General features: G+C 41.5%; 1 protein-coding gene across 1 annotated transcript in view; it reads right to left on the bottom strand.

The window, feature by feature from the left end:
• The window catches only part of DNAH9 (dynein axonemal heavy chain 9), a 301,303-nt gene that overhangs the window by 217,327 nt on the left and 63,573 nt on the right, over positions 1–20,403 (bottom strand). The window contains exons 19-22 of the mRNA XM_024752602.1: positions 11,480–11,702; positions 10,719–10,885; positions 2,812–3,682; positions 185–315 (exon numbers count right to left, since the gene is read on the bottom strand). Coding sequence (XP_024608370.1) covers positions 185–315; positions 2,812–3,682; positions 10,719–10,885; positions 11,480–11,702 — 1,392 coding nt within the window. The remainder of the gene's footprint in view (positions 1–184; positions 316–2,811; positions 3,683–10,718; positions 10,886–11,479; positions 11,703–20,403) is intronic.

Raw genomic sequence — 20,403 nt, 5'->3', positions numbered from 1 at the left:
TGGGTATTTGCAAACATCACAATAAACACCTCTAATAATACCCCATATTACCCGACCACACAGGCAAATCAAGGTACACAACCAGACATACTCTCTCACTCGGGCAGTTAAATAAGGTAAGGATCTCAGAGACAGAGTGGGGAAAGGAAACACATTACAAAAGGGGCTGCAAACCAACCATCACCTGCTCTGAATATCTTCCAACTTTTCATAAAGATCTGATTTGTTGGTGGCTTCCACTACGTTTGGAGTTTTGTGAACATCATAAGCTAACTCTTTAAAGTCAATATCGATGCCTTCAAATCTTTTAGAATCCTGCAAATAAAAATGTGGAAAAAAATTAACTAACACCCCCTCAACTTTAAGAAGCTACCTTCATGTACTAAGTCTGCTTTTGAAAACTGCTCCTAGTTGTCTAATACAGAGATTAGTCTCAAAGGAGGAAATGCCTTTAGTTTGAAACAGTGGTCTGCAAACATTTTGGTCTTGAAGTCCCTTTATGTTTGTAAAAATTACTGAGGAGTGGAAAGAGCTTTTGTTTATGTAGGTAATATTATATCTATCAATGTATATTCTATATTAGAAGCTAAAGTTGAGAAATTCTAAAAAATATTTATTAATTCATTTAAAAAATAACAATAAGAAGCCCATTATGTTAACATGATAACATATTTTTATCCAAAATAATTATATTCTCCAAAACAATATATCTTAGAGAAAAAGTGGCATCATTTCACGCTTTTTTTTTTTTTTTTTTTGGCAAATATCTTTAATGTCTAACTTAGAAGATGGCAAGATTCTCTTCTCTGTTTCTGCATTCAGTCTGTTGTGATATCACATCATGTAGCCTCTGGAAAACTCCACTGTACGCTCATGGAAGAATGAGTTAAAAAGGCAAATACCATCAGTATTAATATAAAGATAATTTTGACCTTGAGGATCCCCTGGAAAGGTCTCAGGGACCACCCCCAGGGGTCACCAGACCACACTTTGAGAACTGTTGGCATAAAATACATAATTCCTGTCAGGGAGATGGTGGATCCAATGTTCTTTCTGGGTCCAAGCAAAAGTTTATATAACCGAAGTAAGTGTTTCCACAGCAAATGTGCTACTATGATGTCAAAGTTAGTTAGATATTATCATTGCCCCCAAACGCACACACCCTCACAGTGTTGTTGAAATGACTGAGACAATAATAAATGCAAAGCACTTTAGGCCAACACCTGGCACCTGATGAGAGCTTGTGTGGCTATTATTACATTAACAACAATCATAATGGTATGTGCTGTGTGCGCTACTTTAACTTCTTGAAGTAGGGACTAGTATTAGACCCAATTTACAGATGAGAAAACCAAGACGCTGAGAGCTTAAGTAACTTCCCTAAGGTCCTGCAACTCAAACCCGGGCCACTGGCTCCAGTCTGCTGGGACCTCTGTGATCTGGGCCTCTCTCCCAAGAAGATTTAAAAACAAGAGGGTGAGGTGAAGTAAATTACGATTCCTCAGTGAGATATCTTATGCCAATTAAAAATGAAAAAGTATCAAGGTTATAGAAGTATCGGAAATATCTGACATAAATGTTCAAATGAAAAGAGCCGAATAGAAAATTGTAATTACACTGAGAGCAGTTGTGTAAAAACATGTATCTATGTGAAAAAAAGTTGGGAAATATTCATAATGAGTGAAAATATTTATTAGGTAGGGTGTAAGATGATGACTGATTTATTACATTTCAGAGTTGTCTTTGTTACCATATTGTTAATGCAAAGAAAATAAATGTATTTATATGTTTTACACACAAACCTGAAAAGTTAATGATATGAATTCTTTATTATGTTGGATTGAAAGTTCTCAAATGTCTCCTTTAAAATGTGTACAAAAGTCTCCACCTACACCCCCTTCTCATTAAACCTGCCCTTCTTCAATCATTAGCGTTGGAGATTAATAAAATCTGGCTTATTCAATTTTGCTTAATGACAATAGCTATAGCAGGATTATTTTCTGTTATTTTTCATTGCAAATGTACAATCTTTAATCTGCATTATTACACTAAATATGCATTTGTGGGATGAGCTGGAAAAATATCATGTTTTGATGGAATGCTTTAACTCTGAAACAAGATCTGGACAACATATGACATTTTGGAAGCAAACTAATTTGTAAGCAGAGAACTCGCTGTGCTGCTGTGCTGCTGTGCTGAGGGACACAGAAGAAGTCTGGAAAATCTCTTTTTAAATGAATTAGAGTCCACTGGTGGGGGGAAGTACATTAATGCACATTAATTAGGACACATTACAAGGGGCAAGCAACTACAGGAAAGGTAGTAATGAGAAGAATGCATGTTTAGAGAAATTCCTCATTTAGTATTTAGCTGAAGACTGGTATTTAGCCTGCTGGCACAGGCCCGAGTTTTACAGAACAGCTCGCTGCAGAGAAGGAACTTGAGTTTGCCTGGAAAAGACACTCACTTCCAATCAATACCCGCATTGTAATTATGTGTGGAGCACCCCAAGAGCAGCTCATATTTTGACCTCCTTTCTCCTGTACACTTTTTTTGGTTTTGTTTTTAAAACCAGTTCTCCTTTCTTTTTCCTACACATTAGGAACAAACTCGCGGGCATACATTTCACTTTCTCTCTTTCCCTCTGTCTGACTTTTGGTGGCTTGGAAGGTCAATGTTTATTGGAGGTACCCCTGGGTGAAGCCAAGGCAGGGAGGCAGAGAAGGAAAGGTCTAGAGGATACAGGAACTGGGGGATCGTCCCTTAACTTAGGGATGGCAACAGAGGGAGCAGGATTTCCACAGCAGGTACCTGGGGCAGCTGAGCCCGGATATCTTCAGATCCGATGAATATACTTTCTAGATGAGACCATGTGCGCTGCACATCAAACCAGAGGGAGATGACGGTGTCAGCAGTGGACAGCTTCTTCTGCCAGCCCGATACTTCCTCCAGGAAGAAGGTAATGTACCTGGACATCATCAGGTTCTGAAGCTGGACTTGGTTATCCTCCAGAACCTCAATGAGGTCCTCGTCGGACCGCAGCAGAGGCACGTGGGTCTGCGGGTGGGGCTCGAACTGGAACTCCATGCGGACCCAGGTGGTCTGCAGCTCCTTCAAGACCTTCTCCATGCCCATCTCTTTCACAGCTCTGTCTACAATGCCCCGGACCTCGTCCTCAAAGTGGTGGAGCTGAAGCTGTAGGAGGTGTGCCAGGGTGGTGCCCTCATCCATGGTGAAGGTCACGCCCGTGGCCTGCATCAGCTGCCTCCAGTGCCGCTCCCGCATGGCCGGGTTCTGCAGTTCGGCCACAGCCCTCAGGGAGGTCAGGGTGTTCAAAATGGTGCTTTCCAGGCCTGTGAAGGCATCCCAGGCCCTGACCTCCTTGTCGAGGTTCCGGATGTGCCTGGCAAACCATTGGCACTCCAAGTCCATGGCCTCCACATTGATATCCATCCACGTGGTGGTCTCCCAGGCATGGATACTGGAGGTCACCATCCCAATTGTGTCCCAGAGCTCCTTCAGCTGGCACGCCTCCTTCCTGCACTGCCTCAGTTGCTTATAGTCAGGGATGGTGACCTCAAACAAGCTAGCAGACTCAGAAATGGAGGCCATGGTGGATTCCATCTGCTGGATCTCCATGTGCCTGGCATCCAGCATCTGATGAGGGTCAGTGCTATCAAACCTACAAAACACAATGTTTTCCCTTTATAAGTAAAGCACACAAGCGCCATCTCCTAGAATCACCAGAGTAATGACAGCTCGAATCCTTAAATCCTTAGTATTTTAGCAAAGGGCAGGGACTTTCACCAAAGCCTGGGAAGAAAAGACATCGGGGTAGGTTGGAGTGGGACGAACATAACCAGTTAGCGATTCAAGAGGAACACCATGTCTGGATCTGTTCTTCACATCTGAGAGGGTAATAAAAATACTCCCCACCTCCCCCACCCAGGTGCAGTGCGAAATACTCCTTTGTTCAAGCCCCCTTTAGACTCTGCTTCCACTTGCTGGCGTCCAGCTCACTTGACACAAAAGAGCATTGTCCTGTTACTGCAGAGGCTGTACAGGCAAAGCTCCCGCCAAGCTACTTGTGGTGGGTGGTCTGTAAGTGACAGAGACCAATCCTGACCTACTCTGGCATTGGTCCCTCTAGGGCAGTGGCTCTCGGTCTTGGCTGCATGTTAGAGCCTCCTGGAAGCTTTCAATGATCTCCATGGTCAGGCTGCTCCCTGGTCTCATTCAATCAGAATCTTTGGGGGCGGGACCCAGGCAACAGCATTTTACAAACTCCTTAGGTGATTCCGATGTGCCAGGTCGGCGTCCTTCTCTGTGGTGAGGCTCATGCTAACAGCCTGCATCACCTTCAGGAAACAGTGTCTCCAGATGTGAGAACCACTGATAGGGACTTTGCAGTGTGCACACAAAGCCCTCACCGCGGGCCTGCACTGCTTGGCTTTCCCACGCTGCAGGCCTCCTGTCAGGCTCCACATCTCCGAAGTACCTCCTTCAAGCCTCCCCTGATCTCCTCCCGCATCCCGCGGCAGCCTCTGGTTCTGCGCCGCACGCGTATAAGCACTCCATCGCGCTTTACAGCTCGAGCCCACGTTTCTTCCCCCTCTTCTCCCCAGTGGGTGCTCACTGCCCCCACCGTTCCTCCTGGTCCTCATGGCCGTGAGCCTCCTTTACCCTGCGGCCCCTCCAACCTGCGTTCCTGGCAGAGCCTCTCCTCCAACATAAGAGCTGCACGTGCACAGGGACCCACATGGGTCAGGAGCACCCAGAACAATGTTCAAGGAGCCTCTCATTTTCCTCCCCCAGCCTCCCTTTATCCTTTCTTCCCATCACCAGTCTCAGATCTTCTTGTTTCTGTGTGCATGGAAGGCTAGATAGCAGGGATACCATGACTTAAGTGTGAATACCATCTTTCTCTAAAATCAGAATAGGGTATCACGGGGTCCAACATAAAGGGAAAGTTGAGGGGAAAGGAGTGATTAGAGAATTGGCCTTTTCCTCTGATCCCGTGTGTGTGTGTGTGTGCGTGTGTGTGTGTGTGTGTGTGTGTGCGCGCGCGTGTGCGTGTGTTGGTTGGTGGGGTACAGAGGGGAGGGAAAAAGGAAGAAGATGACATACAAACTCCTTTTCTTGAACTGTCTCTCCTCTCAGTTGTCTCTGGAAATATTTGACTTGACGGATGGAAAGTAATCCGAATTAAAGTCATTTACCTGAACTGCTTGCCACTTAAGCCTAATTACCATGCAACACAGTAACAGTTACGCATACCATTAAACTAGTGTCAGATTAACTTTGACGCTTGCTATGTTTGATTCCCGCCTGTTCCATCTAAATAGTTTCGGCTCATGTGCCCTGGTTGTGTATTTTCATCTTAAGAGAATGAGACTGAATGTGTGTCTTCACTGTTGTCCAGTCCCCAGGTGTTTCAGAATGGGTTGGAGTTCTCAGAGTTGAAGAGGGCCCTCTGTCTACATAAACAAGTAGCTTTCTCTTCTATAAGAGCAGTAGAGAAAGAACTGGAAGGAAAGAAATGTAACACCTTCGTGGCAAGTGGGTCAGCAGGAAAGATTACCAAGCATGAAGGTTCCTTCTGCATATGCTCTCCAAAGACTAATTGTTGGAGTGCGTGGTGTGTTGGTTCTACTTTTTAACTTCATTAGAGTGAACTTGGAAAGTGAATTTAGCTACTTGGTGTCAGTTTAAATCAGACAAATTCTGAAAGCCCACATTCTGTTTAATTTATTAATGGAATAAAATTCAGGCATATTCGATAGGATAGGTGCTATCAGAGTGTTGGGGGTCTGCGGACACAGAAGACAATGAATGATCTTCCTAACTCTTCTTTCCTCAGTGCACATGAACATCCTTGAATCAATATTGGTTCCTCAAATATTTGTAGGAGGTGATCATTTGTCAAACCTATTCCAAACGTCATCTGCCCCGTGGCATAATTTTTGTTTATGGTTTAAATCTGTGGGTTTTCATTTCCTGTAGCTGAGCACACATAAAAGTTAATTTGACCTAAGTAGTGAAAGGAACCTCTAGACAGGGGAGCAGGTAACCCTCTTCCCATTTCAAAGCTCTAGTGCAAACTGTCAGGATATTCACAGACCTGATTAATGCGCCTAATAAACCTGAAGCAGTTCTCCAAAGCCTGGCGGAACAATACAGTGTGAGAACAAGAAAGTAATAGGTGGGAAAAGGGTGTAGTTAGTCTTTGAAATTCAAATAATAATGCAAAAGTATTTTAATCTAAAACAGAAATGCCTGGAAAATCTGGATGAATAAAACTATAATTAAGAGAAATGGAAATACAGTGCTCATCTGTATGATCTTGGGGAAAGTACAGATTCAGGCCTGCCCTAGACATAGGCACAAAGAGAAAGAGAGGACTAAGTGACTTAAATGAATTCTTGGGAAGTGAGCAGCTGGTAAATGTCAACCTCAGTTCTGTACCTGCACATACAAGGAACAGTGACACACCTGTGCTTGATACCCCACAGGTACCATAAAACTCAGCACGCTCCCTCTGACCTGGTGACCTTTCGGCTCTTCCCATCCTGTGGCCCCATCTCAGGAGCAGCGGAACACACCCCTTCCAGCTTACTGGTCCAGATGGAAGATGGAGAATTACACCAGGCTCTCTCCCTGCTCATCTCCCGTATTCACTCAATCCTGCTGATTCTCCCTCCTAAGTCTCCCTCACGTCCATCCTCCTCCTCCATGCTCACTGCCACGGCTTCAGTTCAGTCCTCCTGCTTCGCACCCAGCTGTTGCAATCACTCACCACCCCATGGAGGCCCCACCTTGAGTCCACCTCGCTCCACTCTGCTCTCTGCAGCCACAAGACTGGTGTTTCCATGATGTGTGCTGTTCTCATGCTTGTACTCCTCAGTGCTCATTCATGGTCAAGGCCTGGTCACCTGGACCTCTCCATCCTCATCTCCCACATCCTGCATCCCAGCCACACATACGTGCAGTCCTCCAGCTGGTTGTTACGTTTTCATCCCCCTGTGTGTCTCTATGTTCTGCTTCCTTTGCCTGGAATATCTTTGCTGTCCACCCCTCTTTTTTCCAAATGGCTAAGTCTCATTTGCCCATTGGCTGAAGCACAGCTTCTGCAAGGGCTGTGAACTGCCTCCCCAGTGGGCGTTAAAGTTGGCCCCCATGGACATGTCTGGTTACTCATTTTTGAAATTGACCCTGAGGCTGTTAAGTCCTTGAGGTCAGGGAATCTGTATTATCTGAAGATCCTAGCACTTAAATCATTTTTTGCTGACTCCACTGTTGAGAACACAACCACTTCTGCTCTACGGAAGCCTGAGTCATGTGAGTGAGTCAGATTAACTGCAAGAACAGGGTCAAGTTGAACTAATGACATGTCTGAGGATACTGATATGTCCCTGAGAGATTTCATGACTAATACTACTCTTTTCTCCAACTTTTGAAGGGACCAGAGACCCTGCACAAGCAAGATGAAGGCCCTTCCTTCCTCACGTTTGCTGCACTGGGCTATTTGGAAAGCCTTGCTTTGCTGGTTGTCCTGCAGGACAGCACCCATAGGAGGGTTCTCCCCACCGTTCACAGAATCTGGTGGCTGGCCAGCTGGAAACACTGATGGTCTCCATTGAACTGGAGCTTTAGGGATCAAATGCTTTGACCCAGAAACCCCTGGATTATCCTGATCTTGATGTGGGTAAGGAGACTGGATAACATGGCATTCATTCCTTAAAGCCAGGAAGCCTGTGCTCAAGGGCAGGAACTGAACAAGAGAGCCGCTAGAAGCTTGGTGCATCCCTGTCACTCAAAGGGGAGAATGAGTCTCCAATTTCGAGAGGTGTGAGAAAGGCTTGAATCTGGCTATGATGGTTTAGCCGATTACTGAGAAGTGAGAGAGCTCAGCTAGGAATGTGCTGATACAGCTTCGAGTTAAGAATAGAAGGAAGAAGAAAAACTCAACTTGAACATGAAGAAAGAACCTCCCCCAATGACCTGATTCATCCTGCACCTGTCAGACTGCAAGGGCCAGATGAGACACACACTTTCCTTTTCCTCCCAAAGACAAGATCAGCGTGATCTTCACCTATCATCTAATCGGGAACAGAAACTTGCCTTCACAGAGATGCATTTTAGAAATTGATCTGAAAGTGGAGGAACCAGAATTCAACTCATTTGCCACGCACGGTGTCTAAACATTTTAAACACACACATTCATGCACATGAAACTAAGAAACAAACTCATGCGTTGACACCATGAAGATTCCCTTCAGCCCTAAATCCATGATTCTGCTCTAGTCTTGATAGTTTTCTTGACAAGAAGAGAAAAACATCAAAATTGCAGTAATGTTTGGCTTTCCACACTGCTGTGAGCAGTTCTTTTCAAAGTCTCTTGCAAAGATTCATCTGCATGTTAAATTGACAGATGTGAATTTGCAAGTTAAGGGTAGCAATATCCTTACAGCCAGCAGATAGATATCAATAAAAGTGCTAAGAAAGAAAAGCCAATGCAGCTATCAAATTAAAAAACAACAAGAGCTGATCAATATACACACGTGATGTAACCAGGAAGGAGGGACGCCAGATTTCCAGTAGACACACAGAAACACACCAGCAAACGAGGGCTGTTCCATTCAGGCAGTCTCGGGAGTCTGTTTGGGAAGATATTTCACCAGACATCTTTGAATTCCTTTTTAGAAATTTTTTTAAAAAGGGACAGATGATGTAAAGATATCAGTGTCATTACCTTTGTGGCTGTTGCCTTAGGTGTGGATATTGTTAGCACTGAGCAGAAATACCCAGCTTAATTGCCCGCCTGCCTCACCAGCTTTGGCCCTGTGTGATCAGTGTCGAATTTCAGAAATTCAACTGTATGCCCAAAGGAGAATCAAAAGAATGTGCTTCAGACTCTGAAGGAATAGTCCCAAAAGAAGTTCCACAAATGTTTTGAGCAATAGATGCTTCTTTGGAACAAGGGCATAGCTCCTAAGGCACTTATTCTAAATGGACACAGGCTCATTTGGAGTTATATGCCCTGGAATGATTGCTTAAAAGGGAACCAGTTACTTCCCTTAGGGAGGCAGTCTCTACCTTGGCTACACATTGGAGTCACCTGGGGAGCATTACAAACTACTGATGCCCGGTCTCGTCCCCAGAGAGTCTGATTTAGTTGGTCTGTGGGACAGACTGGACCCCAGGTGATTTTAATGCTTTAGAGCTCCATGTTGTACATTTATCGTAAGCACAGTTTACACATCTGTCCTCCCCTGCCTCTTGACATACTCATCTCGTTCTCTCTAGCCCCAAGTATAATGCTTGGGAGACAGTAGCTGCTTAATAAATGTTTGATGAATGAATAATAGAATAGGTAGGCCCTTACTGTGTGCCAGGTGAGGTGACTAAGTCTCAGTTTGCCTGAAATAGAGGGGCTTCCCTGGATGTATGACTTTCAGTGTTAAAACCACAACCATCCCAATTAGCACAGCACTGTAAATCAACTATGCTTTAATAAAAAAAAAGAAAAGAAAAGAAAAAAATCCCCAAAACTGTCCCAGGTAAACCAGGATGGCTGGTTATCCTAGTGCCAGGTCCTATGCCTAAAACTTGCAAAGATTCGTTATTTAATCCTATCAACAACCTTATGAGGTGGATACTATTATTAACCCCGCTTTACAGATGAGGCAACTGAAGCAAAGAGATATTAAGTGACTGCCCTGACTTAGGCAGTGAGCAGTGAACCTGAGATTAGACACCGGTCTTGTTAAATCCAGAGTCCATGTACTTAATCATTATGTTGTCTTTCCTCCCAATAAAGCTGTGATTTTCTTTTTCCATTTTGTTTGTTGCTTTAGTGTGTATCTCTCAATGTCAGATTTCTGTGTGTAAGTAACCCTTGAAAATAAAAAGCTTCCTTGCTCCTTACATAGGGCATTTTTCAGTCTAGAGACCTCCAAAACTACAGAAGAGACCCAGCAGGAAGCCCGCTAGGGAAACAGAAGCAAACCCCGGAGCTGGCCTGAGGGGAGAGTGTCCACTTCAGTTGGCATGTCAGCAGACACAGAGCCGGCTGGTACCCCTGGCTGGAGCCCCCGATGCTGAGCAGCAGACCAGAGCAGACCCTGTAGATTTCTCCACCAAGGCAGTGAGCCCCTGAGAAAAGGACTTGTGTGTGTGTGCACGTGTGGATGGGTGTTGCCCATCCCACAGTTGTTTTGTTCGTGTAAAGACCCCTGACCACAAGTAGGGAGGAGTCTGAGAACTAACTACTAAGCAGAGAAAGTACACCTTGAAGTAAATCCATCACTTCAAATCCTGCCATTAGGCTACTGAAATGCCTTCCAAAATTATTTTAAAATTCTATCAGCCACTATTTTAAACCAAAAGAACAGGAGTCTGGGAGAATTTAGAATACTAACAGTTTAGTAAAAACCTAGTAATCTTACCACACACACTCCCTTTATAGACCTGGAGACACAGAAGCTTCTAGACTTTTTTAAGTATTTGTACAGTCTTTGTTCATCCCACACGGGCCGCAGTGGTACTCTGTGAACATGAGCACCAGGTTCTAACCAGTGGACCTAAATGGGAGGGAAGACTAGTAACTAGTCTTCACTTGTTAAAAGAATATGCGAACTCCACGGAGAGATCACCGTGACTTAAGATGCTGCCGTGCTTAAAGGCCGGGAAGCAGTGGTGGCAGCTTGGGTGCATACCTGAAGGGGGCTTCTCTGCGGAATCGCTCCCAGAACCGCTGCTGCTCTGCCTCGAAGGCCGCGCACCTCTGGCGGAGGAGGGTCACTTCATTCGCCTGCAGGGGGGCCACCTGCTGCCTCACGGTAACAGCCATCTTTTTAATGCTGTTCCATTTCTCAGGCAGCTCCTGCAAAGGAGACCTCAGTGTGGTCAGACCCTCCCCCACAGTCCTGAGGCTGGACGCACCCGGATGTCTTCATCTCTGCCCCGATGCCAGGCTCTGATGGCATCGTTCGACCCTTCCTTGACTTGGCTCCCTGGATGCCCACTCTCCCGACGACCACCTACTTCTGATTCAACACTATCCTTCTTGCCCTCAACTTCTAAGCCAGTAACCCTGGCCCTTTTCTACATTTTCTAAGAGTGCCTAGTTATTTCCTTTTATGCCCCAAATCTCTTAGACCATCATAACATTCCTCAGACCTGCTTTTTTTTCTCCGAATGAAAAATTCAGCTCATCCATAATCCTGGAAAAAGAACCCAAACACATCATCCACATCAGTTCTCCCATGTATGTCCAGCGTTACAGTGTTTCATATTTATTGAGTTTCAAGAAAGTGGTACACATTATACACGTGCGACACATTTAGCTCCAAAGCATGGACCTTGAGTAATCACCAAGCTCTGTTTTTCATTTACTTCAACCCACCTCATCCCACTCTGAAATCCCCAAACTTTCCCTCTATTTCTTTTATTAAGAAAACATAAACTTTGCACTGACCTCCAGCTGCCTGAACAGTGTTTCCGGCAATTCTTGTCCATAGGTCTTCAGCAATTCAATAGTCTGCTTTAAAGGCTCAAACATCTCATCAGTGCTGCTCTGTCGTTCTTTAAGAGCCATAAGGTGTCCCATAATTTCAACTAATCCTTGGAAATCCCCTTTTCCGACTTTCTTGAGCAAGCCATTCTCGCTGTTTTTTATAAATGCTTCAAGGTCAGCCAAGCTGAGCAAAACAAACAGAATGTGAGGAGCCATTCTCCTTTCACTCCTTGAAGATTTATTTAGTTCCCCAACATTAATAGCTATTATTATGGAAAACTCTCCATCCTCCTGGTATTATTATGGAAAACTCTGCATATCCTGATGGTATTATCATGGAAAACTCTCCATATCCTGATGGTAAGATACGACCCTCTTCAGAAGTGTCAACGTCGCAAAGGACAAAGACTTAGCCCTCCATGATGGAGGGTGCATTACTGGGACAACTGGCGAAATGTGAATAAGTCTGTACTATGTAAGTTACTACTTCCACATCAATACTAACTTCCTTGTGTTGATAACTGTACCATGGTTGGTTATCTAAGATGTTATTTGGGAAAGGTGAGTAAAGGTAAAAGAGAATTCTTTGTACTATTTTTACAACTTTTTTTGTAAGTCTGAAGTTATTTCAAAGTAAATATATTACAAATTATGTTGTGAATCTCAAATTATTTTTTAAAAAACTGAAAATAAATACTATGGCCTCAAAGGTCATACACACTTGGGTTTAATTTTGACACTTACTAGATGTGTAACCATGGCCAAGTCACTTAACATCTCTGAGCCTCAGTTTCCTCATCTACAAGATTGGAAAAATCATTTCTTTCTCACTGGTTATTGTGAGAGTTAAATGAGATTCATTCTTGAATTCAAAAATGTTTATTGGGCAACTATTATGAGGCCTAGCCTGCTTCCAGGTTCTGAGAATAGTATAATAAATAAGATAAAGTCTCTGTCCTTATGAAACTTACATTCTAGTGGGAAAAATAAATGTGACACAGATCAATGAGATAAATGGTACAGTTTCACATGGTGATGAGTGCCATGAAATAAGAGCATAGAGACTAAGGTCAGAACTATTTTATATGGAGTGGTCAGTAAAGGCCTTTCTATGGAGGTGATGTTTGAGCAGAAATGTAAACAATATGAAGGAGTGAGCCAAGAAAGAAACAGGAAAAGAGCTTTCCAGGGAGAGGGGGCAGCATGAGTAAAGGCACTGAAGCTGGATTCAGTTTGATTCTCTTGAGGAAAAGGGGAAAGTCAGGGTAGCAGAAGCATAAGGAGAACATTAGTGAGCACCGAGGGAGAAGAGGTCAGAGAAAGGGCCAGACACTGGGAGGCCTTATTGGCCATGATAAGCAGCTCAGATTTTATTCTAAGTGTGAGAATTCTGAGTAGGAGAAGGGCATAATTTGACTGATTTTCAAAAAGAACTATAGATGGAGGAGAACAGATTTCAGCTGGAGGTGGTGATGATGATGGTGATGGTGACATGGGTGGGGAGACAGAACAGAAGCCAGGGGGGCATTTAGGGACTATTGTGGTTGTCTGGGTGACAGAAGATACTGGCTTTGACCCGGATGGTGGACATGAGGAGTGGTCAGATTCAAGGCAGCTTTGCATGCAGAGCTAATACAACCCACTAATGGGTTGGGGGAGGGGTGTGAGGGAATGAAGAAATCAATAAGGACTCCTGGCAATGGGGTGAATGATGATGCCATTTAAAGAGATGGGGAAGAATTGGGGAAGACTGGGGGTTTTTTGGAGGGAGAAGAGGGAAGGAGATAAGTTTTACACATGTTAGGTTTAGGGAATTCCCTAAACCTAAGGTCTACTGCCATTAGGCTACTGAAATGCCTAATGTCTAATGCCATTAGGCTACTGGACCACCTGGTGGTCCAGTGGTTAGGACTTGGCATGTTCACCGCCGGGGCCCAGGTTCGATCCCTGGTCAGGGAACTAAGATCCTGAAAGCCACCTGGCCCGGTCAAAATAAAGAAATGTGTTAGGTTTGACATGCCTCCCAAACATCTAACGGACATACTTATTAGGCAGTTGAACTTAAGTCTAGAGTTCTTAAGAGACAGGGCTAAAAATATAAATTTGGTAGTTATCAGCACACAGATTATTCAGAGTATTAGATTAAATATCACCTGGAATATGGCTGTGGCTAGAAATGAAATTCCAGGATTGAAGTTTCAGGAGTTCTAATATTTTGAGTCCTGGAGGAGATGAGCCCAGTCAAGGAGACCTCGAAGAAGGAAATCAAGAAAGTGAGGTCTCCTGAAGAAACCGTTTGGGAAGGAGGGAGTGATCAGCTGTACCAAATACTGCAGAGAGGTACAAGTAAGACGATGACTGATCATCACCATTGGATGCGGCCACATGAAAATCATCGGTGCTCTTGGCAAGACTGGTTTCAGTTGAGCAGTCTAATAAAGGCCTGACTGGAGGATAAGTTGGAGAGCGTGGATTTCTGTTTCTAGCTGTATGGTGTACACGATAATATGAATGACCCTTCTGCTAAGACAACAGAAATACTTAAGCACATATTTCAAAATCATTTAAAAATGCATCACTAAGGTGGCATGAAATTAAGGCATCTCCAGAAGCTGAAAATGTAGTGAAAACAAGGACCGTGGGAGGTAAGCAAGGTTCAAAGCTGGCTTTCACAGGATAGTTTCTATTGAACCCCGGAGATCTTGAGCTTCTACTTTGATTCTTTATGAGAACTGGGGAACAGGTGATTAAGCCTAGGGCCCACTCAAGGTGAGGAAGCTAATAGGAAGTTGCGTGTGAAGTTGCAACGCCATTAAGGGTGAACAAGAAATAAACAGGCTGCGTGGTATGGGGCAGCATGGAAACTCGCCCGAATTAACCAAGACACTAGATGGACTACTGTAAGTTGAGGTATAAGTGGTCTGGGGTTGGAAGAGTCCCTTGATGACCGGCAGAAACAAATGAAAATCCTTTCTGGAGGAATGCAACAAGAATCCAATCCTCAAAGGATTACTCTTCAAGGAACATGATTTTATAATCAAAAGTCACAAAATACATAAGGAAAGAAATCACCATGAGTGGGAGCCAGCAGAAACAGCTGAATTAAACCTGTGAATGTTTTAGACACTGGAATTCAGGTGCAGCACATAAAATAGCAATATTTAATATGTCAAAAGACAAAAGAGCTCTTGTTTAGGTGCTTTGCTTTACTATTTCTGACCCACATACCAGGAGCAAACGCTTTCCCTGCAGTTTCCCAGGCATCTATTCAAGATTTACTAAGAAAAACAACTTCATCCTTTTAAGTATGATATATCTGCTCGTACAGAAATGCTTTCTTTAGGAATCACCCTTCAGAAGCCTAGATAAACTCTTACATTCTCAACAGGTCACCATGCCTTATCCTGGCCCCAACTGCCTTTACGTTCAAGCATAAATTCAGCATTGTCTCATAATCAGGAATAGAGGTGATTTCAGCGGCTTTCCAAATATGCCCAGAATCTGTGATAGCGTGTGGACCTTTGTATCGAATGATGGATTCAAGAAGTGACAAAACTAATTGAAGTGGATAATATGAAAATTATGGCCTGTGATGGCATTATTTTGTGAAAAGAAATTTTTTTTTTTTTGCAGTACGCAGGCCTCTCACTGTTGTGGTCTCTCCTGTTGCGGAGTACAGGCTCTGGACGCGCAGGCTCAGCGGCCATGGCTCACGGGCCCAGCCGCTCCGTGGCATGTGGGATCTTCCCGGACAGGGGCACGAACCCGTGTCCCCTGAATTGGCAGGTGGACTCTCAACCACTGTGCCACCAGGGAAGCCCGAAAAGAAACTTTTAATATGTGTTCTAGCAATGCAAAAACGATCATACTGTGCTATGTTAGCGGGCAATTCCAGTAGAAAGAAGCTAATAATTTTCCATAGGCCTTTATGTTAACTTTGATCTATGGCAAGAAGAAACAAACCATTTTTAGGCTGACAAATCAAAAGTTATCTTGAGATTATCCTCGAGTAAATGTATTCTAAAACTTGAAAAATGAATAAATAAAAAAGAAGGAATTTGAGCAAAGAATGGGAGGGTATAAAAATGAGTAAGCAAAACTGTAAAATAACCAAATAGAAGATCTAAGAATAGAAAGTATAATTAAAATTTAAAGCTCAATGAATGGATTAAACAAGAGATTTAGACAACACTAAAAGAGAGAATTAGGCTGCTCTTTGATAAAAGTGGAGAAATTATTCAACTGCAGTAAAGAAAGACAAACAACTGAAAACTGAAAATTATTCAAATACATGGGTGATATTTAAAAGTGTGTTAGTGTAACAAGTGTAATAAGAGGTCCAGAAGGAGGTGATAGAGAGAATGGGCAGGAAGCAATCTATGAGGATATCTTGGCTGAGAATTTTCTTGAATTAATGAAAGACACCAAATGTAAGATCAAGGAAGCCCAACAAGTTCAAGGTGAAATTAATATAAAGAAACCCTCACATAAGTACTTCAGTATGAAACTGCAGATTACCAAAAGTGAAAAATAATCTTAAAATTAGCTGCAGGGAAAAGACGGATTTCTATCAATTAAAAAAACCCTAAGTTGATGGCTGACGATGCAACACCAAAAATGAAGCCAGGAGGGGGCTTCCCTGGTGGCTCAGTGGTTGAGAGTCCGCCTGCCGGTGCAGGGGACGCGGGTTCGTGCCCCGGTCCGGGAAGATCCCACATGCCGCAGTGCGGCTGGGCCCGTGAGCCATGGCCGCTGAGCCTGCGCGTCCGGAGCCTGTGCTCCGCAGCGGGAGAGGCCACAGCAGTGAGAGGCCCACGTACCGCAAAAAAAAAAAAAGAAAAAAAGAAGCCAGGACACAATGGAATAATATTTTCAATAGGCTTACAGAAAATATGTTATCCTAGAATTCTCTCTTCCACATATCAATTTTTTCAAGAACAAGGGCAAAATACATGCATTTGGAGAGAAAAAGAATGAGAGTTTTACCAAAAGAACCTTATTAACGGACCTTCTACTGACTACAATTCAGATAGCATGTCTGTAATGTAGGAAGATGGAATGAGCAAAGATATTGGTAAATATGCAGATAAATTTAAATAAACAGTGAGTGTATAAAAATAAAGTATGATTTGTGGAGTTTAGATAAATAGCAGAGAACAAATAAAATTACTTGGAATTATAGAATATAATTTGATGTATGAACGGTTGAGATCAAACTAAAGTCCTTGTATTGGCTGTGAAAAGAGTAACAGTACTGATTAGTTTACTCCTTTTAAGAATGTTTTTTAAAATAGCTATGGTTAACTATTAGAAAAGAAGACTTAGATAGCACAACATCCAAATTAGCAGAAGGGAAAAAATGGAATAAGAAAAAGGAAAAATAAAAGAAAATATTTTAAAAAATGCAACCCAAAGCAGGCAAGAAAGAAAACTAAGAAAAGAACAAATAGAGAGGACACAATAAAATGGTACAAATGAATTCAAATATAGCACAACAGACATTAATGAACAAAATGCTCCAGTTAAAAGAAAGATATTAAGGTAGATAAAACATTCAGTTCTATATCAATTATAAAGATCTCTTCTAATATAAAGGCACAGAAATACTGAAAGCCAGAGGATAAAATAAGAGACACCAGGCAAATGTCATACAAAGGAAATTGGTTTTGTTATACTAATATACAACAAAACACACTTTAACACAAGAAATATAGCTAGTGATAAAAGATTTTTAACGTGTGGCTAAAAGATTCAATTTTCCAGGAATATATAAAAAGTCAAACGCTGTATGCTCACATAGCATAACCTTAAAAAATATGAAACAAAAAGTGACAGAATTACAAGGAGAAATTGTGGAATCCATCAAAGTGGAAGATTTTTAACACAGTTATCTCAGTAATTGATAAATTAAGCAGACAAAAAAAAAAAAGGCAGCGAGGTTATAGTGGATTTGAAGAAAACAAGTTTGATCAAATAGGCATGCACAGAACATTATACCCAACATTTATAGAGTACACATTCTTTTCAAATAGGCACAGAACATTTATAAAAACTGACCAAATTCAACAAATTTCAGAAGCTTGTTATTACATATGTTACATTCTCTGACCACAATACAATTGTTAGAAATTAATGACAGAAGTGCAACTAGAAGAACCCATGTTTTAAGATTAAAAAAATATATAAGTACATCATAATGAATGTTAAAAATATTTAGAGCTTAATTATTACTAAGACTCGTGAGATGTAGGTAAAATTGTACTTAGAAGGGAACTTATAAATTTAAGTGTTACATTAAAAAAGACAGAGGGCTCAAGGTGAATAGCAAAGCACACATCTTAACTTAGCCAAAGGACAGAAAATAAACCCAAAGAAAATAGAAGGAAATAATAAACATAAAAGAATAAATTATCAAAATAGAAATCAAATTATAATAAAGAGGATTAATGGGTTCATAAGACTGTTCTTTGTAAATCTCTTGGAAGATTAATTAAGTAAAGAAGCCAGAAAGCACAACAGAAATGAATAGAAATCTAAAAAGGAACATATCCATAGATTCTGTAGAGATTAAACAGGTAAGAGTATAATATAAATTTCATGACAATAAGTTGAAGATTTACATGAAATGGATACATCCCTAGAAAAATATGACTTACTAAGGAATAGAAAACCTTAATATTCCTGTAAACATTAGAGAAATTACAGGTAAAAATCTTGCCACAAGCAAAATACCAAGCCAGATGTTTCAATAGGAGATTTAAACTTTCAAGGATTAGAGAATTTCAATCTTACACCAACTCTTACAGAGAAAAAACAAGAAGGTTACTTCCTAACCCATTTTATGAAGCTAGAAAACCACAGAGCAAGATCAGACAAAGATGTTACAGAAGGGAAAAACTGAAAGCCAGTTTCATCAAAAACAGACACATCAGTGCTAACTAAAATATCTGCAAACAAAATCAAGCAATGAATATATTGAAAAAGACAATATTTCATGTTGGGCTTAACTCAATAATGCTAGGTTGGTTCAGTATTAGAAACCAAATAATATAGTCACACCTTTAACATACTGAGGGGAAAAAAACAGAATTATCTTAATGGAGTTAGAAAAAGCGATTGATAAAATGTTATATCCATTTTCGCTACATCCTCTTAACAAATTAGGACTAGAAGAGAACTTCTTTAATCAGATAAAGAGATGCCATAAAAAACTCACAGAGTATTATACTAAGTAATGAAATGTTGAAAGTATCCCCTTTAAGATCGGGGACAAGACAAGGATACTTACCACCACCACTTTATTCGATGTTATACTGACAGTCCTAGTCAGTGTGGTCAGATAAGAAATAGCGATAAAACGCATTTAAAAAAGAAGACTGAGGAGGAGGAAATGAAATTATCATAAATTTGTAGATGATGACTATGCACATAGCAGACCCCAGAGAGTACACAGATGAATTAACAACTTATTTAGCAGAGTTGCTTGATACAAAATCGACATACAAATGTCAATTCATTTCCGTGGAAAATATGACTTTAAAGTATCATTTACACTAGGAAACAAAAAATAAAATATTAAGGAATAAATCTTAAGAAAGACGTGAAAATCATTTTAAAGGAAACGATGACAAAATTTCATTGAAGGATATTAAGGAAGATAAATGGAGAGATAACATGTTCTTAGGAATACCTATTACTACAAAGATGACAATTCTCCTCAAATTGATCTATAGTCACTGCAAGTATAATCAAAATCCCAACGGATTTTTTCTTCTACAAACTGATTTTAAAATGTATGTAAAATAGTAAGGAAGGGCCGAGAATGACTGAGACATTCTTAATGAAAGTGAACAAGGTAGGGGCTCGCTCTGCCAGATATCAAGATTTATTACAGAGCTATAGTAATTAGGACTGCATCATATTAATGCAGTGACCGACAAAGAGCTATTTAACGCAAAAGATAAAACTTGTAGGAGAGGATGTAGGAGAGTATCACCAGGATCTCAGGACAAGAAAGGATTTATTTAACAAGAGAAAAGAAGACAACACAAGGGAAAGATGGACACATTTGGGTACATAAAAATGAACTTGTCATCAAAATGTACCATAAATGGAGTGGGAAGATGGGCCACAAAACGGGAGACTAAATCTGTAATACGTACCATCAGCAAAGGATTAGATATACAATATATAAACCACTTCTAAGTATAAAAAGGGAGAAGATAAAGTCCAACAAAAAATGGGCAAGAGCTATGAAGAAGCACAGAATAGGAAGCATAATGACTCATCCAAAAACACAAAAAGATGAGCCACTTTATTCATAGAGTAATGTAAAATGTCTATCACAGCGAGATACCACTAAGCTCCCAGCAGAATGGCCAGCAGTAAATAGTTTGTCAGCAGCAAGAGGTGTTGGGGACGTGGGGCTACTGGAATCTTCACAAATGGCCGATCCACCTTGGCAAGAGTTGTCATTACCTGCACTGACCCAGCAATTCCACTCCTAGCTATACACCCTAGAGCCATGTTTGCTCATGGATACCGTGATAGCTGTATAAGAGAATGCATAGCAACCTTGCTGATATTAGTGAAACCATCTGAAACAACCATATTAACCACAGAATGGATAGATAGATTGTGGCATATTCAGATGGTGGGATACCCTACAGCAGTGGAAATGAATGAACTACTGCTGTATTCTCAGCGTGGATGGGTCTCAAATATAATGCTGAATAAAAGAAACAGGACAGAGGGATATATAGTATGCAACACTGTTTCATTTTTATAGCTTTAAAATGGAAATCTCAATATATGTATATCTGTGTGTGTGTGTGTGTGTGTGTGTCTGTGTGTGTGTATATATATATATATATATATATATATAT

This window comes from Neophocaena asiaeorientalis, unplaced genomic scaffold, assembly GCF_003031525.2.
Source record: "Neophocaena asiaeorientalis asiaeorientalis breed wild unplaced genomic scaffold, Neophocaena_asiaeorientalis_V1.1 scaffold540, whole genome shotgun sequence".
Lineage (NCBI taxonomy): Eukaryota > Metazoa > Chordata > Mammalia > Artiodactyla > Phocoenidae > Neophocaena > Neophocaena asiaeorientalis.
The sequence above is the reverse complement of the archived record's forward strand: the minus strand, read 5'-3'. Positions and strand labels throughout refer to the sequence as shown.